This window comes from Hemibagrus wyckioides, linkage group LG08 (genome assembly GCF_019097595.1).
Source record: "Hemibagrus wyckioides isolate EC202008001 linkage group LG08, SWU_Hwy_1.0, whole genome shotgun sequence".
Taxonomy (NCBI): Eukaryota; Metazoa; Chordata; class Actinopteri; order Siluriformes; family Bagridae; genus Hemibagrus; species Hemibagrus wyckioides.
Window position 1 is genome coordinate 14,735,530 of NC_080717.1, and position 26,532 is coordinate 14,762,061.

General features: G+C 38.8%; 1 protein-coding gene across 2 annotated transcripts; it reads left to right on the forward strand.

The window, feature by feature from the left end:
- ocrl (OCRL inositol polyphosphate-5-phosphatase) lies at positions 1-26,356 on the forward strand. 2 transcript variants are annotated; one of them, XM_058396837.1, is made up of 24 exons: positions 1-558; positions 1,752-1,831; positions 4,398-4,489; positions 4,805-4,843; positions 5,128-5,241; positions 7,499-7,672; positions 7,773-8,022; positions 8,106-8,267; positions 8,361-8,462; positions 8,679-8,793; positions 8,911-9,027; positions 9,140-9,321; positions 9,545-9,656; positions 9,920-10,029; positions 10,161-10,296; positions 10,398-10,508; positions 12,135-12,300; positions 12,484-12,719; positions 14,515-14,538; positions 19,396-19,512; positions 20,689-20,773; positions 22,023-22,150; positions 23,280-23,391; positions 23,559-26,356. In XM_058396837.1, the coding sequence occupies exons 1-24, from the start codon at positions 517-519 to the stop codon at positions 23,681-23,683; spliced, it is 2,931 nt and encodes a 976-aa protein (XP_058252820.1). In that variant the 5' UTR covers positions 1-516; the 3' UTR covers positions 23,684-26,356. The 2 variants fall into 2 exon arrangements, with proteins under 2 accessions (XP_058252820.1, XP_058252821.1); XM_058396838.1 differs by lacking the exon at positions 14,515-14,538.
- Positions 26,357-26,532: the final 176 nt, after the last annotated feature.

A 26,532-nucleotide genomic window follows, 5' to 3' on the forward strand; every position in this document is an offset into this window, starting at 1 on the left:
TACTCCCAGCCTTTTCTCGTTTACACAGATGTGGAACCCGAAGCTAGCGCTGGTGCTGATAGCAGCCTTAGTTTATCATTCAGACGTGTCTTAATGGGATGTGACGCGAGCTTTCCGTCATCAAAGTGTTAGAGAACACGGTTAATGAACGCTTTCTACTAGTCCGAGGTAATGGTAGTGTTTTTACGGTCTCGAGACCGTCAGCTTCGCTTCACGGGGTAGAACTAGCTTAGCTAGCCGCTAGCCCCATCTCAGCCGGTCAGCGACGAAACTAGAGAGTATGTTTTTTCAAATTGGAACATTTTTATCTTCGCAAAATTACAGGCTTTTTTTTTAAATTAGGAGTTTCCCAGTTAGCTAACTAGATAGTAAAGCTATTATTTAAGTCTGTCTCCAGAGCAAGGGGTATTGAAGTGGACCGTAGGGGTGTGGACTGGTATGAGACAAATATTTAACCAGTTAACTAGCCAGTGGCTAGCTAATTATTTGGTGAGAAGCTAACTGGCGACTTGAACGATGTTGTCCTCACTTGGAATCTGTGAGCAGAAGTGCCTGGCTGTATCCTTTGGAAGTCGTGTGAGTCCCTGAGTTTGACAAGAGCTAGGTATCGAAGCTAACTAGCTACACTAACTTATGGAATCTTCACAGCTTGACCAGGGAGACTAACCGAGACCAATGAAATTTAAATATTCAGCTGTAACAAATCAGCAATACTTTACTGTGTGACAGAATTATTAATTATATATATATATATATATATATATATATATATATATATATATTAAATACAACACCTAAACTGGCATAATTCCACATGTTTCATTCACATACTGTAATATGAAGTCGGCAGTAGGCGTTCCTGTTACTGGTTGCCATGGTAATAACGTTTATCATTGGGTGGCACATCTAGCATTCACAATTAATATTCTTGCTGCTCAAATGGTACATTCTGTATTTCTTTAGAAATTCATCAGTGTATGCATGAATCATATCATACGAGATGAAGTCGAAGCAGTGTGCGCTCTGCAATATGTTCAAAGCTCAATAATAGTAAACATTTCTCAATTTCTCAAAGTCTTGTTGTACACGAAGGCAAACAAGCCATTGCTCATGTCATCCAAATTCTCCAGCTCTCATCGAAAAAGAAATGGTCTCAGGTTGCTGCGAGTTGCTGTATCTGTGAACACCCTTGTAGTCCTGTGGATGTACCTGCTTCTTTTATAACTTTTCAATGAACTTGATGCACAGTTGTATTGGCTGCACTGAATGGGCTGCCAGACAGCTGAGCTTAGGACTGAACCAGAAACCTAGCTGATGTGAGGCGTCAAGCACCCTAATACTGGTTCAGGTTGCATTTCCTTCATCGGATTACACTTCATAACTGGATAATGGCTGGACTGTAATAAATTACCCAGTACATACTAACTGGTGGATGCTGCTGCAAAAGCTAATTTAGTCTTGGGAAAATAATGGACACTGATTCTCTTTGGTGTAATACTGCGTTAGTTTCTTAACCGCGAATGGGAAAGGTTGCAGTCATGATTCTGCTTGTGTGAAAGTGTTTTGTTGTTTAGTGAGTTGGTTATCATTTTGTACACATCGACATACAAAACCATGACATTATTTATTTTGTATTTACAGTGTATTTTGTAAGCAGGTGTTATATAACCGCCCCACCTTCTTTTTTTCTATTCATCCTCTGTTACTATTATTCTCTAACACACTATTAAATTCTTAACTGCAATGTTCAGACAGTAAAGGGACATGAGCTGAGGGCGGGGCAACGAGAACCCCGACTCTTGTCTCTGCTGGAGAGTTCAGGACAGTTCACGTGAGTATCTGCATCTGATGTGGTCATGTTTCTATTTAGTTCTGTGTATTGGGTCTCAATGCAAAACCTCTGTTAGAAGAAAATCTAAATATGGTTATAGTTCATTGTAAGGGTTCTCTGCACTTTCACAAAGCTCCCAAATTATTAAACAGTCTAATAATCATTTGTCATACAGATACTCTTGTATCCCAGAGGAGCTGTCTGTATGTAGTATTGTTACACAGAGGGTGTCTCAGCAGCCATGTTTTCTGAGTTGCAGAGATTGTGTGTTTGTGTGTTTCTGATGGAAAGGAAAAGTGAGTAGTGTTGCGGTCAGGCAGTGGGCAGTGTGCTACCCATTATCCTGCATTCCTCTGTGGTGTGACAGAGTAAATGAACCTCACATGAGCACACAATCATCCTAACTGCATTAAAATTTCACCACACCGAACTAATGCTGCATTCAGGAGCAATGCAGTGAGGCAGTATAATGTTCTGTACCTCACAGAAGTGTTTCTTAGAGTGAGAAAGACAGAACACCAGTATACTTATTCTGCTAGTTAAAGCTTGTGCAGAGCTTCAAGCACAGGACAGGAAATGCTGGTGTGTTACTGAGGCATTGTAGACATTAACCAACACTGTGTAACACTGACAATGTTCTGCATGAGCTGCATTTCGTCAGTGAAGAGTGAGCATGGACAATCAGTTCTGATGTAACACAACTTTTCTCTGGGTGATTTCACAAATGTCGATGTTCATGAGTGAAACTGGTTTAGATTGGGCTACTCCACTAAGCGCTATTGCTGATATGTTTAAGTTGAGATGCCATCATGTTCATTACTGTTTCAGTGTTTCAGTTATTGACGAATTGTCTTGTTGTTAATGTTTTGATGATTGTTAAATCACAAGGAAATCACGCATCTCAATCAGCTCTGTCAGGGCATTGATCAGGGAGTTGGCCATTTTAAGGGCTGTCTCAGTAGTATAAGCACTGGAACCTTTGCTCCCCAGAAAGTGCCACAGTGCACCACAAAAAAACAGGAAGAATCAATGCTCGTTGACTAAATTAAATGATGTAAAAACAAATATCCTTTAAACAACATGGATTGTATATGCAGGTGACAGCACAGCGGTCTTACTCAAGTGGAGACTGGAATAACTGATCTGACACCATCTGAGTGAGGTGGTCTCACTTCACTTCCGTTTAGACGCTTGCTCAGTTTGAATGCAGTGAGAAAGCGCATAGCTCATAAACCAGCTGCAGGGTATAAACCCAACATGTCATTTGATTGGGTTGAGTTGCTAAATTGAGCTGCAAAGCTCAAACGAAGCCAAAACACAGAGCTAACTGATGCTATATATATATATATAATTATGTAGTAATTTACCATTTTCACCAGTAAATTTATGCATGTATTTATGCATCCCTGTATGACTCTTAGACAAGTTAGCGCTCGGAATAATAGACGTGAAAGTGCCTTTATGTGACCTCTGTGTGTATATATGTATATGTATATATGTGTGTGTATATATATATATATATATATATATATATATATATATATATATATATATATATATATATATATATATATAATGTATATGTGTGTATGTGTGTATATATATGTGTGTGTGTGTGTGTTACAGCAAGAAGTTGCACAGCACACAGACTTGAGAGGAAATGGTGGTCTGTCAGTTTTTTTTTCCCCTCCATGCAGTTGGTGAATTTTCCTGTTGTTTAAATTTCCTGCTGAGTTTAGAGGAAGTTGGAGCATGTTTTGAGGAACACTTGTTGGGAGCGGGAAAAAGCGTGACAACTAAGAAATATTAGTGTGTAATAATCAAGTAATGAGCTTCACACGAGCTATATGGAGGAGACACAGAAACTTGTCTGTGGTAGAAAATGATAGCCATCTCTCAAGTTTTTTTTCTTTCTCACTCTCAGAGAGCCCTCAGATGCACTGTAGGAACATGGTGCAGTTAATAATAGCCTGTAGTCAAACTGTTTAGGTTTAGTGTTGCACTAAATGGAAGTGCATGGGAATAACTAGACATATTGTGCTACTAGGTTGTTATGTAACTTTTTTATTAGAGGATTATGTAATAAAGAAAACCTATACAGTGTGGTTCAGATTGTAGATTATTACCACTTCTCCACTGAGGGAGGGAACTTGTAAGCACAAGATATAGTGTGTTTGTTAAAAACAGCATGCAGAACCAAACCCAATCATGATAATACTTTAATGTTTCATGAAAGCAAAGTGAAGCAAGCGAAATCCTTGGGCAGACGCTATACTCGCCCACTACTACTTTGTGTTAGTGTAGATGAATTCCAGCCTGAGACGGTGTGTGTGTGTGTGAGAGTGAGTGAGTGACTGTACATGATACTTCTCGCATACTTGAGCAAGAAGAGTAACCAAATGGGTGTGCTAGTTCACATGGGAGGCACAGCTCACTCTTTAATGAGGATCAGGGATAATTGCCATACTGCAATGGAACCGCAATATAATTATTTAGTGTAATTCTTTTGTGGTGCTGACATTATTAAACAAGGCTGTGTAGAAAGATTTTGCCTTCTCTCTTTAAGGTTGAGTGTTTTGGCAAATCCCGATGCAGTCATTTCCAGTCCGGTGCCCCAGTTGTCCATACCAATCAATAGGCATTTTCACGTAATACGTGGTAAGTGGCTGTTATATTCTGTGTGTGTGTGTTTTGTTTTTTTTAATAGAACAATGTAGCTCCAGTCCTACTTCTCTTATAGCGTAAGTATATTTTATATATCTGTGATAAGGAAAGAAATGTAGCTTTATGACTAAAGCATCAGAGCAGATCATCCTATTTAAATCCTCATATGTCCATGTTCAAGCTTCCTTGTAAATCTGTAAGCAAACATTTACAGAGAGCCTGTAGGAATTGTTTTCTTACAGTAGTACAGCCCCTAGCAACCTTTGCACATACGAGTCATAACTTCCTGTAACTGTCTTTTTTCCCCAGAAGCCGAGGAGGCTCTTCTCATTGACCTCTCGATAAGCAGTAAGAACCTGTTTTTTGTTCAGAACGTAGTTTCTGTTAATAGTATGCCTGAGAGATAAGTTAGTGCTTTTATAAAGGGAAATGAGAGACTAGGAAATATTGTTTCCTGTATGAGTCAATTTAATTAGTTCTTTTTTTTTGACATGCTATGTCAGTTTACTCTTTACTGTCAGTGCTTTATTACAGCTTATTGTATTATATGCTCTCGGAACGTATGATGTATTGTTTCTCCCTCCATCTTTGTTATGCCTCATCTAACAGCATTTCTTTCTTTATTTTGGCAGCGACGCTTAGGATCCGTATTCGAGGCGAGCAAGCTCCAGAGATCCTGTTGGAGTTACAGGATGATGAGCGCAGTCAGACATTTTTCCAGCAAGTGATGAAGGCTAAGCACCAAGGTGAGGATTTGATTATTTATTAACTCCTGTTTTCTTTTTATTTACCATGGTTGCTTATTAACCTGAACAAATGCAGATATAGTTTTTAATGGCCCCAATTTGAGCTCTTAGAAATGCCGGTTAACTTTTGTTTAGCTTAAGGCTACCTTAATATGGCTTTCTGTTATGACTTGTTTTTTTTTCCCCTTTGAACAAATTGCTTTGCTCTCAGCAGCTATATTCGTTGTTAAAATTAGATCAAGTGGTTATAGACCAAGTTTGCATACTTAGACTGTTGTTGCACTCTTTTGTATGATGACTGTTTCAGACTTATACTGAAAGATGTAGTAGAGAAACCAAAAAGCCATTTATATACACAAACATTTGGATGTAAAATTATTTACTTACGTTTTGTGTATCTTTAGATATTTTAAAATCTCATTTGTTTATTTTAAAAGTGCTTGAAGTTGGGCATGTTGAAGGACAGCCAGAGTATTTCAAGAAATTGGAAACCTTGAGCAGAGTTATTATGCATGTGTACTTCATTCTTAGAATGAGGCAGTTGAGAATATGATTAATCATCTGCATGTTGCTAATTTCTTAAAGGAAAAGTCTACTCTATTGCAAAGAGAATACTGTCGGGAAAATGCCCTCTCCGAGGAAATGCATTGTGGTACCTGTTGTGTCCCAGGGTCTGTAAACCGCTTTAAAAAAAAAAAAGCTTTCAACCACCAAAATCTGACCAATCAGGACAAGCAGACCGTCGGTCTGTTCATCATTTTGGCCTTTAATTCAAAACGCTTCTTTTGCATACTGGCTTTTTGCCTAGGAATCTTTTTGGGTTTGTGTTTGGAGGGGATAGTGAATGAAGGGACTGGTTTGTGTTTTAGAACAGCCAGATTCTGTTAACTTTTACTAAAATCACTAACTCTGGTAAATTTGGAACTTTAGCACTTATAAGTACAAAAACAGACACCCATTTATACTCATGTTGATGAAGCTCCCAGAATCTGTGCTGGCTAGCAGAGTCTATGAGTGTTAGTTAGCTTATCATTTGTTATCTTCTCACTTGCTTATCTACTATAATCAATCCTATAATATACATGTTCACAAAATTACAATAGTTTTCCATGTAAAATTCAAAGTCTCTGCTATATTGTGTAGTCAAGCTCCATAAATACCCTGTAATGCTACTGTAATGCAGCAAGCACCAATGACAATGATCACAAGTACATTGCAAATGTCAAGCTGGGCAGAATGTTTGCTTTCTATAATCTGGCTGGTTAGGAAAGGTTAAGATAACTCAAGCGAGACAATATGGAAATTGCAGCAGGTATTAAAATAGATTACGGGTGAATATAGTTATTTGCAATCATCTAAAAATGTTTGCCATTTATATTTAAAATAACCGATCTTAATGTTAAACAAAAAATGCCTACTGAAGAGGTGAGAGTCATTTAGTATTCAAAAATACACTTTGCTCTATAGTTCTAATTTGTATTCATTATTTATTACATGTTAAAATAAATTCAAATGAAATGAATAAATTGGAGTTGCTTTTAGAATGAGAGTGCCCTGAGACCACTCGGTGGAGTTGGAATGGAATATTTAACTTGTCTAACTTTTTTATTGCTGTGGGAAACAAGACTTAATAAAAGACAGAAATAAAAGACAGATTTCAGTTCAGTTATATACAGTAGTTAATGTTTAAATAAAAAAAATGAAAGAGTTTTCACATGTGCATTTGGTAATATTAAAAGAAATACAATGGGAAGTTTTGGACCTGGTTACTACTGTTCATCATTTCGCATATTAGTCTGTATGCAGAACCTGCGCAACCAGATTTCAGGTTCCTCTTAGCTTTTGGTCAGCATGTAATGGTTAATTTGATAGTAGCAGGATGTTAATGACATCATTAAGAACAACATAGCAAGACATAATAGTAAGAGCCATCCCAGACTAAAGTGCTTCAGCCCTTTTAATAGGCAGTTTTTATACTAGCAGTAAACATGAAAGCAAAGTAAAGGTGATCTTTTTAAGTTATTAAGTGGAGTATTAGATTAGGAATATTTGCTGCTATTTAAGGGGATTTTAATTTTACAGACTGTCCAGCACATTTAAGACACATTGCATTGTGATAGTTGGTGTAACTCCACAACTTTTTGGCTTTAAATTTCTGTTATTCAGGTTAATGTTTTTGCCTTGTTACTGAAAGATGTCCAAACTTGTAAGTCTGGTACATTGTCCTGAATGTGTTATTGCTTGTTTTTTCTTTCAGTTGAAGGAAAAAGTTCACTGCCGAAGAAGATGGAGCCTGCTGTTTCTGCCCCACCTAAAAGCTCTGTCCCAGTCCCCCCTCAGAGAAGCATCTCTAAAGCAGGAAGCAGTTCATCTAGGACCATGCTACAAGGCAATACCAACAGTAACACTCAAGGAAAGCCCTTAACATCTGGTACATACAGTTCATTCATGTATTAATTAAATACACTATGTTTTTATCTACCCATATTTAAAGCTGTTATCTAGTTCATTTTTGTACTTTTTTGTACCAGATTCTGTAGACTCTTCCTGCCAACTGGTGACAGACTTTGGTTTTGAGGATCATTTTAACCATGGCCTAAGAGTAGAGGAAAAGAAGAATAGACAAAATCGGATAGTTGCCCCAAGAGAAGCCCCTCCTCCACCCACACCTCCTCTTCCTCCTCGGAAAGGCAGTTACACTCCCTCTGTTGCCCCTGCTGCAGGCCTACCTCCTAAAGATAGACCTCCTCAGTTACAAATGGCCACACCTGTCAGGCAAGAGTAAGTATAAGCAAGCTTTCTTGCTTTAAGCAGGTTTTTTCTCTTTCTGTGAATTGGTTATAGTGTCTTATTTAATCCTACAGGCACAATCACACTACAGATCGAGCCACCTCTTGGTCTAACAGTCCAACTACACAAACCATGAGGCAGGCTATGTTAAGTAACCAGACAGGCCAGAGAGAGGGCCTTCTCAAATACCGTTTGGGAAAGAAGGAGAAGGAGTATGTGGACATCCAGAACTTTAGGTTAATATTGTTTTTTTTTGGTCTGCAACATAGGTTAGCTAATTTATACCACCTATTGCAAGGTTGACCTCTTTACCCCACCTTATTTTCTAGGCTTTTTGCAGGCACTTGGAATGTGAACGGTCAGTCTCCTGATAGCCGGTTGGAACCCTGGTTGTTTTGTGATCCTGAGCCTCCTGATATATATGCAGTGGGGTCAGTGTCATATTTGCATTTAAACATCTGTTTCAAATTTCTGTAAAATCTATTTGTTTCATTTATTTACATTCCACTGATGCATCAGTCTATTCACATGGTTATACTAGCGGTGACTTTCACTGTAACTTTGGGGTCACTCCTTCAGACCAGTGTATGTTTTGCTTGATCCTTTTTTAATATGATTTAAAAAACAACAACATTGTGGCTTAATAGGTTTCAAGAATTGGATCTGAGTACAGAAGCATTATTGTACATGGACTCATCCAGACAGCAACTGTGGGTTGATGCGGTGGAGCGGAGTCTTCATCCCAAAGCCAAATACAGGCAGGTGAGTGACGGACCACGGAACAACTAGACACTATAAGCACAAAGTTTTTATAGCTCATATTAAAAGACTACATGCTTAGTCTTGTAGACTAACTTGGGTTACATTTTTAATCCTCAGGTACGCCTTATTCGGTTAGTTGGTATGATGCTGGTGGTGTTTGTCAAAAAAGAGCACAAAAACCACATAAGTGAAATTGCTGCTGAGACTGTCGGAACTGGCCTAATGAACAAAATGGTAAGTCAGATCATAAGAACAAATAATAAGGTAGCTAGCACCTACTTTCAATTCATGCACCTTATGCATAGTTTACTGATTTAACTACTGAGTTATTTGTGGACACCTACAGGGAAATAAAGGAGGTGTGGCAGTGCGGTTTGTGTTTTACAACACCAGCTTTTGCATTGTGAACTCCCACCTGGCAGCTCATGTCGAAGACTTTGAGCGACGCAACCAGGACTATAAGGAGATCTGTGCCCGCATGAGCTTTCACCTCATGGAGCATCCACCCCTCAGTATAGTCAAACATGAGTAAGTAACTGACGCACAGAATTTGACAAACGTCAATAAACTATTCAAACCCCGTCTTAAGCATAATTAAACAGAAGATAAAGCAAATATTAGTCATATAACAGTTCATTTATGTATCTATTGCTTTATGCTGAGGCATCAGTTTAGGTGTCTCATGTATAATGCACTTTTCAAAGTTCAGATGTATTATTTCTAACAGATTGTGCTAATTTGTTTGTCTCAGTGTGGTAATTTGGTTGGGAGATCTGAACTACAGACTGTTTTTAAATGAAGCAGCTCAGGTGAAGAGGCTCATTGCGGATAATGAGTTGCAGAAGCTTCAGGAGTATGATCAGGTACGTGCTGAGAGAGAACGTTCTATGCGCTTAACCAAATAGTTAGGTTAAAAAGAGGAAGTCATTGTGGCTATAGTAAGAATATGGCTTCTTAGTTCTCAAAACTGTTTTGGGAACACTAATTCAGTCAGCCACTGGAATCCCTTGTTGTTGTTCCTGTTTCCTTTTTGTCATATTTTTGCATGCTCTTTTAGATATGCCTGAAATGTAGAGATGGTTCCTCTGCCGTTATAAAACAGTTCTTTGTTGCCTTCTTTTGACAGCTGAACATCCAGAGGCAGACTAAACGTGCCTTCACTGACTTTATGGAAGGAGAAATCACTTTTATCCCCACTTACAAATATGATGCAAAATCAGACCGATGGGACTCGAGGTAGTAAAATAGATCCAGGTTCATCATAATATATAACAGTAAAAAAAATACTTGTTTTATATATAATTATACATTTGTGAACTATGTTAAACTGATCTGTTTGGGGTTTTTTTGTTTGTTTTTTGATTCAGTGGCAAATGTCGAATTCCTGCCTGGTGCGATCGTATTTTATGGAGAGGTAACAATGTCAAGCAGTTGTGCTACCGCAGTCATATGGAGCTGCAGACTAGTGACCACAAACCTGTTAGCGCTGTTTTTAGCATCGGGGTGAGCTTCACTGTTCGACCAACATTTTTGGGGCTTTTTTATTTCACTAATTTGACACCTCACAAATCTGTGTGTCTGTATTGTATCTTTATTGTTAACAGGTGAAGATGGTAAATGAACAGCGTTATAAGAAGGTATTTGAGGAATTAGTTCGTGATATGGATAGGATGGAGAATGACTTTTTGCCCTCTTTGTCACTGACTCAAAGAGAGGTGAGTAATGAGAGCAAAGAATTATACATCTTGTTGTATGCTCATAGAATTTGGATTCTGCTGTTACAGCTGTGCATGCCATGCACTTGTAATGCGGGGGTGTCAGATCTTACCTACAGTGGGCCCTCTTTGCCTCATTTCAAATTAGCAAGTGCCATAGCGGATTACTGCCTGTTTAAATAGTTGATCAGTAGTCTTCATATCAGTTGTCTTAGATAAATAAGTTAATTAGATAAAAGTCTGGATAAAAAGTCTGCACATTTAATTTCATTCTTCCTGGCAAAAATGCTCCTCATCTCTCAAATTGTGAGAGGAGCTCCTGTGCACAGCCCTCTTCAAGTCATGCCACAGGTTTTTGGTAGGATTTACATCTGTGCTCAGACTGGGACATTCATAAACTGTGAACGTCATCTTCTGAAGCCTTTCCTTTGTTGAATTGGGTTTTTGCTTCTTCTTTTTTTCATCTTCAGTTGTCCAGGACTGCAAATTTTGCGGCATCATCGATTGGTTAGCGAGCTGTCCATAACTGCCTCTTTCTTGACTAAAGCCCCAGTTGAAGCTTATGATAAGCAGCCCCATAGCATGATGTATCAGCTTGCTTCATTATGGGTGGGGTGTTTCTTTGGGTGATGAGCTGTTTTTTGCAGTTATGCCAAAAATGTCCTTCCTTAGACTCATCAAATTCTACTAAACAACATTTTGTCACATGGTTTGGGGTGATGTAACTGGGCTTCAATATTTTGTTCAGTAGTAAGGGCATTGTACTTCTTGTTTTTATGGTTGTTTAGCAGTAGTTGAAAAACCACAGAGTTAACTGATATATTTGTCTTAATTTCTTCTTGCAAAAATATGGATGTGGCTTCCAAATTGTGTTTCTTGTTTGTGCTTTTCTGTATGGTGTGTTGCTCAAAACCTAGAAGTACACATTAGTACACATTAAGCAGTGCCCCGTACCCAACAACAGAGTTTAATCTTTAAAGAAATGGACTTGTCCAACTTGTTTATTAAATCATTCATTCGGTTTGAACACTGCCATTATATTACTCCTTTATTGGAACATTTTTTTACTACTAATAAGTAAGTATGTATTTTACTGATTACCATAAACATACCTTATCACTACAGATGATCAAGTTAAGTTAAGAGAATATGGCATTTGGAACTTTCCAAACTTAATGAAGGACTTTGTATTAAAGCCGCTGTGGTCATAACATTTCACTGAGCTTTTCCACAAGTAAAATGCATCAACACCTTTTATTGAAAGACATGCAGGGTGAAAACAAAGACATGAGAGAAAACACAGTCTAAGATTTTTTTCCTCCCATTAGGATTTATAGAGGGTGTACCCACACTTGGCTTTATAAAGATTTAGGGCATTGAGTGTTCAACAATAGACAACACATTAATAATTGTCTTTATATGTGTTTTTTCTGTTTATTTGTATTTCATTTCTAAAAACCTATACTGTTGTCTGCTGAAATGTTCATATTGATTAAAATATAATTGACAGAGGTGTTGGTGTTACTTATACAATGGTTATTATTTGTCATAAGAACAACCTGTGTATGTGAGTGTGAGTAAGAGTGACTAATCTTAGCCTGTATTGTATTTTCTCATTCTGGACAGTTCCACTTTGAGAATGTGAAGTTTCGCCAGCTACAGAAGCAGAGTTTTCTTATTACCAATGACGGTCAAGTGCCCTGCTCATTTGCCTTCATCCCCAAACTCACAGACTCTCAGTATTGCAAACCCTGGTTACGAGCGGATCCCAACGATGGAGTTCTTGATCCTAGTGAGTGCCAGTCATTTAACTTGGATTTACGGAAGAATCTGCCTAGAGTGTAAATAAAGGAAAACTGATAGCACACACAAGGTCAACGGTCCACATAAGCTTGTGATATGATCATGTATTAAAAGTGTATATGATTAGCTGCTCACTGTTGATTAAGTTTTTAATTGCTTGATTGATTTGCAGATGAGACCATGGAGATATCCTTGGAGGTGTATGTGAGTAAAGACTCAGTAACACTGCTCAACTCAGGAGAGGATAAAATTGAGGACATCTTGGTGTTGCACTTGGACCGGGGGAAAGATTATTTCATCACTGTGTCAGGGAATTACCTGCCCAGCTGTTTTGGAACATCTCTGGAGGCGCTGTGTCGTATGAAGAAACCCATCCGCGAAATTCCTATTACGAAGCTCATCGACTTGGTAAGGGATAAATCACAGCTACAAGCTTATAGATGTAGTGATCTATTAAGAGGGTAAATCATGTTGATGTACTGTAAGTGGAAGACTGAAGCCCATGCAAAGGGAAATCATCTCACTGGTTTATTTTTGCTTAAACTTTTGTTCAGGAATAGTAATTAAATGCAAAAAAAATTAAACCCTTTTTAAATGCTGAAATGTTTTCTCCTAACTAGAATAGTTATAAATCACAAATAATGAAAGCAGTTGTGTTTGGGATCACACCCCCCCCCCCCCTCTAAGGTCTGTTTCTTTCATTTAGCAGAGAGGGTTAAGGGCCTTGCTCAAGGACCCAACAGTGGCAACTTGGCAGTGCTGGGGCTTGAACCCCCGATCTTCCGGTCAACGACCCAGAGCCTTAACCACTTGAGCCACCACATGGGTATCACATGTAGTGCAAGTGGCATACTGTTGTCTTTTTCCTGTCAGAATATGCACATGTGGAGCACAAGACCAAAAAATTATACCAGTGACTTTGAAGTTGATAGAGTAAGGTTGCTCCAGCATTTCTTTCAACATTGCTCTGGTTGTGTCTAATATTAATCTTGTGTGCCATCATTTACTGATCAGTTTACTGATTGGCTTGCCAGTTAGGGCTGGAATTTTTTTTTTTCACAGATTTATTGTCCGTGCAATTGTCAGCCTTAAAATATTAGCTGCAGACAACATGCGAAGGATTTACTAAGGTAGCATGAGGGAAGGCAGCAGGAACTGATGCATGAGCCAGAAACATGATCGCAGTCTTAAACCTGTAATTAAATTTGCAGTTGCCGTAAAGACTTTTAAAGAATTATTTTGTGCCACGGCTGAAAAACATTATAATGTTTGAGTGTGGGTGTGTGTAGAGTATAAACCCCTTGTATTTCAGACAGAATGCAGACACATAGTCATTGTCTATCGGAGGGATAGTGAGATCCTTAGACGAGACCAATTGTATTCGGTTTTAAATTTCAGAATTAAACTGACTTTTAGTATTGTTTCAGCTACCTACGTCTTTATCATCTCTACCCAGCTTTGTTTTAAGAATGAGGCTTTTTAATTAGAAAAATGATTGATGCCCTACAGCTTGGATCAAAGTTAACTTCAGGTATGAATCCGTAATATGTTGTCCAAGATTATGACTTTACTTCCAGCCTAACAGCCAATTAAGACAAATAACATTTAATTAGCATATATGATCATGGAAGTGTCATTTAAACCCATCTGTCAATATTATAAATACCCATCTATAAAGATGATAAAATCCAGACTGGTGGGACTTGTGGGATTATATTCCTAAAAGGTGGAATGTAAAACCTGAAATCTCCTTTTCATGTCATGCACTAGTGAGGGCCACTGCATTGTCATGTCTGTACACAAATGTAGACTTTAGTCTTCAGAAGCTGAGGTTTGTTCCTTCATCTTGTTTTCATATACCTATAAGTCTCCTGAGGAATGAGAACAGTACAGCTCACTGTTCCAAAATGTTACAGCATGATTTAGAGTCTCAGAATGCTCTTGTTCTTTTTCTTTGCCAGCATTTATCATCTGCATCATACGTGCAAATATGAATGACCATGAGTTACCTTTTCTTTCATTTCTGCTTATCTATTTTCTAGACTGCTTACCAGTGGTGAGTGAAAATGCTTGCCCTCTCTTATGCAATGCTTTCTTTTTCACTGTTTTTTCTAATTTCCCTGTCCTCCTTTTTCTCAATCTCCCCTGTATGCATTGTCCATTCCTTTCCAACCAATAATTCTTGGGACCGCCTCACTCTCAGGGAGAAGATAGCTACATGGAGAAGGTAAAGCTCTACAGATTGTGGTACTGTAAGGGCTGCTGCAGTGTTTTTGTCTGTCTTGCTAAATGGCATTACAGAATTTGAGACAGTTTGTTTACACTGCATGTGTGGTCTGATTAGTTTTTATTTCTGTGTATCAGTTAACATTCTTGCATGTGTGGAAACACTCTGTAAAGGTTTGTTTGCTTTGCACTGTCTCCTTTAACACATTTAACGTTCAGCAGGCCCCCCACTTTCATTTCGTATTTTTTTCTACTCCCATCAAATTTTTCTTCACAGCAGACTCACGGTGCCAGTAATTAAGCCTGTTTAGAGTTTCAACTCTGACGCTTGGTTCTGCATGTCAGTGTATAAACAACCCTAATGGTTTATTTCAGAAACTCACCAGGCACTGACATTACAATACTTCAAGTGGTGTTTAAAGACGAACCCAACTGGTCTAATAAATTGTTCAGGTTGTTTAAGTAGCAGGGTTTGATTCATCCTAGATGGTCTTTACTGTGGGGTTTCCATGGCTTTAGAGTGATCTTTGGAAATATTTTGTTAGGACTAGTCAGTTCAGAACACTGGTGTTTTTCTCTGTCAGGCTCAGACAAAGAAAGCTTTTCCATGGATGGATGCATCATCAGTTAATTTGCAAGTGACAGCTCCAGTGTATTTGCCCTGTGTCATGTTTGGTTTGCCGAGAAACTAGGTTTAAAAAAAATTGTTATCAAAAATATGACAAGATAGTAAATCCCAGGAAGTGGATGACTGTAACCATTGTCTCAGTTCTGTCTCAGTTCTCAGTTTTGATATTCCTAATGATTTGTCCGCTCTTGTCCATAACGCTCCTTAAATCATTTTGTCAGATATGTGTGGGCCAATACCGTACTCTATTCCATTCTTGTCTAACTAAGGAGTACTTAAAATGAAACCTTGCAGCATAGAGAAAAGTGAAGTGAGTGAATGTATGCTATGTTTATGGTTTTTACAGTTCTCAATTACCCATACCCCCACTTTTGGTCTTGCCAATTCCCACTCACAAGCTAACTCTCACACCCTAACAACAAGGGTGGATGGGGCAAAACATGTGCTACCTCTGAGATACCTGGAGTCACCCTGTGTGTATTTTTGAGCTGCTGCTTGTGCATTATTATAGGGTGGCATAACACACTATCTGCTCTCTTCCACATACATGAGCTCCCAAACAACTCCTTGATTGGTTAGCCTTCCTGTGTACAGGGGAGTGTGAGTAATGACACTGTGTGTGTACTATATATATATATATATATATATATATATATATATATATATATATATATATATATATATATATATATATATATATATACACACTATATTGCCAAAAGTATTCGCTCACCTGCCTTGACTCGCATATGAACTTAAGTGACATCCCATTCCTAATCCATAGGGTTCAATATGACGTCGGTCCACCCTTTGCAGCTATAACAGCTTCAACTCTTCTGGGAAGGCTGTGCACAAGGTTTAGGAGTGTGTTTATGGGAATTTTTGACCATTCTTCCAGAAGCGCATTTGTGAGGTCACACACTGATGTTGGACGAGAAGGTCTGTCTCTCAGTCTCCGCTCTAATTCATCCCAAAGGTGTTCTATCGGGTTGAGGTCAGGACTCTGTGCAGGCCAGTCAAGTTCATCCACACCAGACACACCAACACATCATCCATGTCTTTATGGACCTTGCTTTGTGCACTGGTGCACAGTCATGTTGGAAGAGGAAGGGGCCAGCTCCAAACTGTTCCCACAAAGTTGGGAGCATGGAATTGTCCAAAATGTCTTGGTATGCTGAAGCATTCAGAGTTCCTTTCACTGGAACTAAGGGGCCAAGCCCAGCTCCTGAAAAACAACCCCACACCATAATCCCCCCTCCACCAAACTTTACACTTGGCACAATGCAGTCAGACAAGTACCGTTCTCCTGGCCATCGCCAAACCCAGACTCGTCCATCAGATTGCCAGATGGAGAAGCGCGATTCGTCACTCCAGAGAACGCGTCTCCACTGCTCTAGAGTCCAGTGGCGGCGTGCTTTACACCACTGCATCCGACGCTTTGCATTGCACTTGGTGATGTATGGCTTGGATGCAGCTGCTCGGCCATGGAAACCCATTCCATGAAGCTCTCTGCGCACTGTTCTTGAGCTAATCTGAAGGCCACATAAAGTTTGGAGGTCTGTAGCGATTGACTCTGCAGAAAGTTAGCGACCTCTTTGCACTATGCGCCTCAGCATCCGCTGACCCCGCTCCGTCAGTTTACGTGGCCTACCACTTCGTGGCTGAGTTGCTGTCGTTCCCAAACACTTCCACGTTCTTATAATACAGCTGACAGTTGACTGTGGAATATTTAGGAGCGAGGAAATTTCACGACTGGATTTGTTGCACAGGTGGCATCCTATCACAGTTCCACGCTGGAATTCACTGAGCTCCTGAGAGCGACCCATTCTTTCACAAATGTTTGTAAAAACAGTCTGCATGCCTAGGTGCTTGATTTTATACACCTGTGGCCATGGAAGTGATTGGAACACCTGATTCTGATTATTTGGATGGGTGAGCGAATACTTTTGGCAATATAGTGTATATATATATATACACACAGTGAGGGAAAAAATTATTTGATCCCCTGCTGATTTTGTACGTTTGCCCACTGACAAAAAAATGATCAGTCTGTAATTTTAATGGAAGGTGTATTTGAACAGTGAGAGGCAAAAAAACAACAACAGAAAAACGCATTTCAAAAATGTTCTACATTGATTTGCATTTTAATGAGTGAAATAAGTATTTGATCCCCTATCAATCAGAAAGATTTCTGGCTCCCAGGTGTCTTTTATACAGGTAAGGAGCTGAGATTACAGTAGGAGCACTCTCGGGAGTGCTCTTAATCTCAGCTCGGAAATCCAGTAGCGCCCGCAAGGTCCCTCTGCTAAAGAAAGCACATGTACAGGCTCATCTGAAGTTTGCCAGTGAACATCTGAATGATTCACAGGAGAACTGGGTGAAAGTGTTGTGGTCAGATGAGACCAAAATCCAGCTCTTTGGCATCAACTCAATTCGCTGTGTGTGGAGGAGGAGGAATGCTGCCTATGACCCCAAGTACACCATCCCCAGGTGACAGGACAAGTGTACCACATCAAAGGGACGACCGATGGGGCCATGTACCATTAAATCTTGGATGAGAAACTCCTTCCCGCAGCCAGGGCATTGAAAATGGGTCGTGGATGGATATTCCAGCCTGACAATGACCCAAAACACACGGCCAAGGCAACAAAGGAGTGGTTCAAAAAGAAGCACATTAAGGTCCTGTAGTGGCCTAGCCAGTCTCCAGACCTTAATCCCATAGAAAATCTGTGGAGGGAGCTGAAGGGTCAGCTACAAATCCTTAATGACTTGGAGAGGATCTGCAAAGTGGAGTGGGCCCAAATTCCTTGAGATGCGAGATGTGTGCAAACCTGGTGGCCAACTACAAGAAATGTCTGACGTCTGTGATTGCCAACAAGGGTTTGCCACCAAGTACTAAGTCATGTTTTGCAAAGGGGTCAAATACTTATTTCACTCAATAAAATACAAATCAATGTATAACTTTTTTGAAATGTGTTTTTCTGGATTTTTTTGTTGTTGTTCTGCCTCTTACTGTTCAGACAAACCTACCATTAAAATTACAGACTGATCATTTCTTTGTCAGTGGGCAAACGTACAAAATCAGCAGGGGATCAAATCATTTTTTCCCTCACTGTGTGTGTGTGTATATATATATATATATACACTGATCAGGCATAATAATGACCACCTGGTCACTAGATCCCTGAAGGTGTGCTGTAGTATCTGGCACCAAGATGTTAGCAGCAGATCTTTTAAATCCTGTAAGTTGCGAGGTGGGGTCTCCATTGATGGGACTTGTTTGTCCAGCACATCCCACAGATGCTTGATTGGATTGAGATCTGGGGAATTTGGAGGCAAAGTCAACTCACCGCATTGTTGGGTTCATCAGACCATTGCTGAACCATTTTTGCTTTGTGGCACGGCGCATTATCCTGCTGAAAGAGGCTACAGCCATCAGGGAATATCGTTTCCATGAAAGGGTGTACATGGTCTACAACAATGCATAGGTAGGTGGTATGTGTCAACGTAACATCCACATGGATGGCAGGACCCAAGGTTTCCCAGCAGAACATTGCCCAAAGCATACACACACCCAGCTATCCACGTGATGTAAAAGAAAACGTGATTCATCAGACCAGGTCACCTTCTTCCATTGCTCCGTGGTCCAGTTCTGATGCTCACGTGCCCATTGTTGCCACTTTCGGCAGTGAACAGGGGTCAACATGGGCACCCTGACTGCTCTGCAGCTATTTGCAACATTCCCCATTCGCAACAAACTGTGATGCATCGTGTTTTCTGACACCTTTCTATCAGAACAAGCGTTAACTTTTTCAGCAATTTGAGCAACTTGTAGCTTGTTGGACTACTTGGACTACTTTTGATATATATTGACCACTGCAGACCAGGAACACCCCACAAGAGCTGAATTTGGTGCTTGTCAAATGTTGGCCAAGTGAGAGAGAGAATGTAGGGTTCGTCAGTATGTATTTTTAAATTCTAAGGGATACATTTACAGTGTCCAAAGGAACGTGATATGTCTGGTACAAAATAGCCCTCTTTCAGTCTCACAAACCCCTGTAAATAATATGTGACTCGCTTAAGCTCCCTCTAACCTCTCATGTATGAATTATCCCTGTTTGGTCCCTGATTCTTTTGTAAAGAAAATTCTGCACATTTTTAGCAGCAAAGCATAAATCAGGTAAAAGCACACAGATTTGCTTCATTTTAACAAGTGAATATGCTTCTCAGGAGAAATCCAAGATGAACTTCCTGTTGGACAGTGGCAACACAGAGGACAAACCATTAAAGATCCCCAAGGAGATCTGGCTGCTTGTCAACCATCTTTTCACCAAGGCCTGTCACCAGGTAAACCACAGCTTTCTGTCAACTCTATAGTTTTTACATATAAGCTGCCAAAACATCACAATTAGGCTGAAAGATAATAAAAACAATATTTTAAAATTACATTTGTAATGCTGATGATGAAAGCTCTTATCAGAGTTTGTAATCATTGCTTTGTGCTCAGTGTTTTTAAGGATTAACGCTAATCCATCACACTGTTGCACACAATGGGCTTCATTGATCAAGCTGGATACAAACAGGAGTGTTTGTGTCTATGGGTGTTTACACAAGAAATTTGGTATTCGTGAAAATCCTGTAATATTAGAAAAAAAAAATGTAATCCTTAGCTGAAAAAAGAGCTTACGTCATATCAGGAAATAGAATTCAAATCCTGATGCAACAGCCATCTCTCATCCCTCATTAAAGAAAGGCCTGGCAACACAACCCATCAATTAAGAGAAATAAATTGAATCAAATCATGACGAATGAAACTGTGCTACATAAACGGCTTGGTCTATCTGTGCATAGCCATATGATTTATTTTTATTAATTTTATTATTATTGTTGTTGTTTTTTTTTAATGCTGGGCAACTCTCTTAGACACTTAAAACAAGTGAAAAATAGCTTCCCTGTTTAATGTTTGATCATTACCTGGGGACCGCGTATATGTACTATTGTCTGTTTCCATGTTAGTCCATTTTCTTTTCACCTCAATTAATTCACGTGTAATCGCCTTTTTAGGTGCTCTGTGGATGTTAAAGAATATTTCTAGATATTTTTTAATGGCATGGATATCTATAGAGTTTAACTTACTTTCACCTCTGAGAAGGTCCATTTTGGCCTTTTGCTCCTAATTTCAGCTCTTTGAGCTTTGCCTTTGATGGAGTTGTGTGGGCATCACCATATGCAAATCAGTGGTGTAATGCATGCACTTGATAACTTAATAATCCTTGTCATTATCAACATATACACATGAATCAGAAGGAAATCAGGATTTTTTTCATCTTTTATATGCTTATATGCTACATTCTTTCTCTCTCTCTCTCTCTCTCTCTCTCTCTCTCTCACCCCCCCATTTGATTTGTAATTACAGACATAATTAGCCGTTCTGCCGCAAAGAAAATAAATTTACATCTTCCCCCAGATCTTTTTATATATTACTTAATCAGATTATGCTATAAATTATAATTATTTTTCTAGGAGGACCTTTTCCAGACCCCTGGCCTGCAGGATGACTTGCAGAGTATTATTGACTGCTTGGACACCAGTATTCCAGACTCTATCCGTATCCTTTTTACTCAAATGACTACACTATTTTTAAACATGTAAGGAAAATGTTTCTTAGCACTGCACTATTTTACTTGATTTATGGACAAGTGCATGTTAATAAAGAACACAGTCTAGTTTGAAAAAGACATTATGTTCATAATGGCACTTCTTGTACAGAGTTGTTTTATTTTATTATTATTTTATTTTACCACAGCACTATTGATTCTGATTGGTTTGATGGTGTTGAGGAATTTTCTATAACAGTATGGCTCTGAGTGTAATTCCTGCTGCAAGGTTTATATTAGTGCCCTTGAATATCATGTTATTATTTCTATAAAAAGAGCTTATATGGGGATTTTGTGTGGCTGATGCTCCGAGTTCACAAAATATGTTGTTGATAGGAGAGGTTTTCTGCGACAAGACAATTAACATTGTAACATCTCTGTGCTTCTTGAAAATTGTTTTTCAGTAACATGACAATTTTACTAGGCGAAACAGGCGATAACAGGCACTTCTTTCAGATAAAACATACAATGTTTTCTTTAATGAATAAAAATCTATAATCCTTAGCAAATGCCTGTAGTGAAAGAAAAATAAAGTCTAAGCGTAGTGTTATAAGGAAATAATTAACACTCGCATTGTAATAGTAACTCTGCTTTGCAATGATTTGCATGAAACCACTCTGCTATTAATAATTTTTCTATAACAGCATGCCCTCAGGGTTTTATGTGTTACATGTTTCAGTAACATTGTACAGGGATAAAAATAGTGGTTGTGATGAAAAGTAAGATATGGACATAACTTCCTTGTTGTTAGAGCTGATATTTATCTTTCTCTGCAGTAGCTACAACCAGTGCAAAGCATGCAATTGCAAATGCAGCTGATATAAAGCATTATAAGCATGACTGCCTAAACTGTTCTCTTAGACATGATTTAATTCTGCATGCTAACCTGGCTACTTTTGTGGTACTTTTTTTTGTATTTTTGTGCTTTTACACACAAAATTTTTATGTTTTGTGCTCGAACTGCTTCAAGAAGACACAGTGCACCCTCTGTTCTGCTCTCCTTCTGTGTCTTTATTGCTTTACTTTCTCTTGCAGGCTGTCATTGCACACTGCCACAGAGGTCCTCTCAATCCAGTTTGTCCTGCATTCTTTAGTTTTGTTAAATGTCACCATGGTTCTCAAATTGCTAGGCTACTGTGTGTGTGTGTGTGTGTGTGTGTGTGTGTGCATTTGTATTTGCACCTTAACTGTGTGTATCAGCTGGCAGTAACCATTCAGTAGCTGAAGCACTGCTGATTTTCTTGGAGGCTTTGCCTGAGCCGGTGGTGTGTTATGAACTCTATCAACGCTGTCTCGAATGCTCACATGACACTCGTCTCTGTAAACAGGTATACAGACACCAGAAGGATCTATATAAATGAACCTAATTCTCTGTAGTCCATGGTGGTTAAAATATTAATGATTTATCTAAGATAATCCACAGATGACAAAACGTTGTTCAAAGACGTTAAACAGTCATAAATGATATCACAGTATATGTGTGGCAGCCTGGGAAAGCCGTTCACATGGACAGTTTCTGTGTGATATGAAGTTTTGAACACTGTGGAAATGTTAAGTGCATTTTAAAGGGCCAGAAGCTAAAGAAGAAATTGCTTTTAAGGAGTCCATTCTGCAGCTTGTACAGTATTTGTACAGCTGCAGAAATGGACAGCTGATGTTAAGCTAAGCTGGACTAGTTAGACAACTGGATCAATTAGGCTTATGTCCATTTTGCTGTACATAAAGAATAACTCCGTTAAAACTTGACATTCACTGCATGAGAAAAGCACACTTAGCTAGATAACCTTTAGGCAGGCTGACAGTTTTGCAGCCATGTTTGTTACAGGCATACAGCACAGGCAAGGTTTTGTCAGGTAGAAAACCCCAGTTTTGGTCAAACCCTGTCATTTCTTTTGTTTGCCTGTTGGCCAGAATTTATTCACAGAGACCTCTAACAATTTGCCAGGTTTCCCAGATTGCCAAGCATGTGTGATGTCCCCTGTTCCAAACATTTCCAAGATTTATGGATGCTGTTTACTTACAATCTTTTTATATCCTTAATAAATAAATTTTCATGCTTCTTCTACCTTTGATAAATGATGTCAAGGCACAGTTGGATAGAGTGTATAGAGTAGTTTTTGTTTCTCTCCTTCTGTGTGCTAGCCAAGTGAGGGAGTCTTAGATCTCACAGAATTAAGGGTTTAGCTACAGTATACTCTAAGCTCCTCTTAAGATGAGAAATGGGTAGCAGCCTATGAAATGAGTGGATTTCAAAAGTAAATAAATCATTTACTATACATGTACGCATACTTATAATTGCTTAGCAACCACTTGCAATTTATTATTTTCTCTATAGTTATGAAAAAGTTATTTGTGTTATATATCAAACACAATATATGCATTCATTTGATTCTCTAAGCATTTTAAATAGAATTACACAAACCTAATTGGCTTATTGCTGTTTGTTTTGTTTCACAGTTAATATCACAGCTTCCCAGAGCACACCGCAATGTGTTCCGCTACCTAATGGCTTTCCTGAGGGAGCTGCTGAAGCATGCAATCGACAACAACCTCACTGCCAACCTTATAGGTAAGTCAGCAATTCACTCTTTTATATACTATTCAGAAAGATTTTTGATCTTATTTCACCTTACATTACATTTACCTTAACTTACCTTACATTTATCAACCAAATGCTGTAAATGTAATTTTAGTTTTCTTCGTCTAGCTATGTGAATTTCTGTTCTCTTCTTCCAGCTACTCTCTTTGCAAGCCTTCTCATCAGACCGCCACCAAACCTCACAAGCAGGCAGACCTCAAACGATCGTCAGAGGGCCAATGATTTCATCTTAGGCTTCCTAATGGGCAGTGATGATGACTGAGGAGCTCCAGAGAGATCATGGGTCATAACCTTTCATCCAGTCGGTGCCCTGGTGATATGAGAGAGTGAGTGAGTGAGTGAGAGAGTGAGTGACTTATTAGTCGTAGAGCCCTCCCTGCACTACCATACCTGTTTGGAAAAATGGCAGCACCTCATTTGCACAAACGCTGCGATTGGCTCTAATATTATTTTGTTTTATTAGAGCCTGTCCATTGCTTACATGAAGCAGTTTCAGGTCGAACTGGTGTCGCTCTGAGCTCCATATTATTTGGCCTTAAGGCCTTTATATGAGGATTTATGTATCAACTTTTTTTCTCTCTCTCTCTTTTCCTTTCCTTTTTAGACGTTTCACTTTTCAGAAAATTTAATGCCAAAACCAAAAACTGTTTTGTGTGTGTATGTATGTATGTGTGTGTGTGTGTGTGTGTCACCTGTATCTGAAGAACGTCAATATGAATTGACCTGTACACTAAATACAACCAATAAGGACAATTTTGACTGCTGCATTCATTTTGTCAGATTTCATGTCTGTTGAGGCACCTTTCACTTTTGCCCCAATCCAGCTAGCAGTGGACTGTGTGAGTTTACCATGTAACTACTGAGAGTCTATTTCTCTCAGTTTGGTATTATTGGTTGGGGTTATATTATTCTTGAACGGTGACTTTGACAATCGTTTGCCTTTTGAAGGAAGGCTTTCTGTGGCAGTGAATCACAGTGAGTCACAGTGGTGTTTATCCGTTGTAGTGTAAACATGTATTTATATATTATATGTTCTTTTACTCTATTTCTCATTTTGTCCTCCAGTTGACACTGGGGATTTCTTAAAGCTCAGTAAGATATCCCTCCTCAATCACATTTAATTGGAATTTATTTTTAGACCCATCTGTCCTTGTTCATCATGTATAACTGTCAGTGGCGCTTGAATACTGTAGCTCCTCCATAGTTGAACTCAGCATTTTCTGGACAGTGCTGCTAAAGTGCTATTAAACATTGTGACCGTGAACCTGGATCCTCACACTGTGGATCAACCGGACACTTTACACTCCAGAGAGCTGTGGTGTATGGCACTTTTGTTCATTTTCAGCATGTTTCTAATGGTTTAATCACAGTCCAGTTATGAGCTTTCTGGTTGTCATAGTCTTGATGTCTTACCTGATGTAAATGTATTCTTGTTACATAATGGGAGTTTTCTGTGTTGTCTTCACTTTTAACACTGGTGCAACTGGTCTCCTGTTTTCTAAAGTCTGATACTATCTGTGCAGTAACCTAAACCATGCAAACTGTATAAGATAATCATTAGGGGGATTTTCCTTTGTTCTTTGTTCCTTTAATAGAAAGGTATACACCCTAATAGCTCCCTGGGGCGTTGCTTAAAAAAAATTACATATACTGTATATAGTTCGCTAATCCATATATGCAAATTCTGTCTCTAGTCAAGGTCTTTCTCTGTATTCCAAACCATACTAAAACCTGTGTTTGGGTTTGTCATGAAATATTACGTAGAATTATAGATCCTTATCATGCCTACTGTTAACGAGTTAACCCAAGGTTTACTGAATCAATTCCTAATTATATTTTTTAAGCTAAAGAGGAAATAAGGAGATCCTTTTGACTTGACCTGATGTAGTTTGGCCAGTCATTGGATTTGTCCTGCACTGTGACATTTATGGATTATAGATCCGGGATTATGTAACATAGTAAAGTCAGAGTATACTGCCACGTCACGTAAGTAGAAACCAACTTGTTCAGTAAAACCTGTTGTCCCTGAAGTTAGCAATGCAAGACACTTGTGGTATGCCAGCTATGTTAGAACAGGAAATGAAAAAGACAGACTTTTGACTTTTCAACTTGTTTCCACAGCTCAAATAAAAAACCTTTTTTAACTGAATTTAAAAGAGTAGTATCAGCTATTTCTCTCTTCAAATGCTTTCATCCCGACAGTGTAAAAATGAGCATGATCCAATGCCACAAGACTCTCAGCTTTCACATTCAGCTCCCTCAGATTGCTTCAGACACAGACTTGCTGATCTCTGCTGTCTGACCAATTATCAGTTTTTTCAATTTCAACAAGCTTTATTGGCATGACCATATACATGTACAGTTCTGCCAAAGCACTATGGCAAAGAAAAGAACAACTCTTATTAACAAACATATTACTTATAACATTGAGTTTCCATAGGAACATAGAAATGTCTGGCATTTTTTCTAAACCTGTGTCTGGGGATAAATTTAGTCACGCTCAACACTGGGCCTCTTATTTTGTAACTTCCTCAAAAATAGAGGTCATGCATAGATTCCTGAAAAGGGCACAGCAGTCAGCTTCTGCTTTTCTCAAAGTGTGAAGCACTTGCTCAGCTTTGCCAGTGCATGTCGACACTGGATGGGAGACGCTCTAGTACTCAGTGATCTGAGATTTGCAATGAAATGTTCTTTATCTGGAAGTCTGCTTGCTTGTGACTCCATTCCTCCTCATCAAGCTCCCTGGGAAAACATAATTGGAAGGTTACTAAATTGTATTGTCCCCTGTCTTGCATTCTATTTCTGTTTTCATGTGTTGGGTTCTGCACTGATTTGACTTCTAATTATGGTACATATGCAACTTGCACTTCTCTCAGTTTTTTTTTTTTTTTGGTACTTTTAACTTATTTAATGGAAATAAAACTTTGAAACCTAACATTGTTGTTGTTGTTGAAGTCATTTGAGTTCATGCTCATTGTAATCTGTTTGCTGAGGCACCAGGATTATTGTCATTTTAAGTTGATAGCCTTAGGTTATAAATTTGAGACTGGTACTTCAGTGTGCTTTTTCATTTGTGTATAATGTATATGAACATACCTTCATATTGTATGT

Excerpts from the sequence above, each read along its gene's own strand:
- ocrl (XM_058396837.1), top strand. The coding sequence starts at position 517 with ATGTTGTCCTCACTTGGAATCTGTGAGCAGAAGTGCCTGGCT. Across the intron at positions 5,242-7,498 it reads GATGAAGGCTAAGCACCAAG|TTGAAGGAAAAAGTTCACTG; the intron begins GTGAGGATTTGA and ends TTTTTCTTTCAG. Across the intron at positions 9,657-9,919 it reads AGCTTCAGGAGTATGATCAG|CTGAACATCCAGAGGCAGAC; the intron begins GTACGTGCTGAG and ends TTCTTTTGACAG.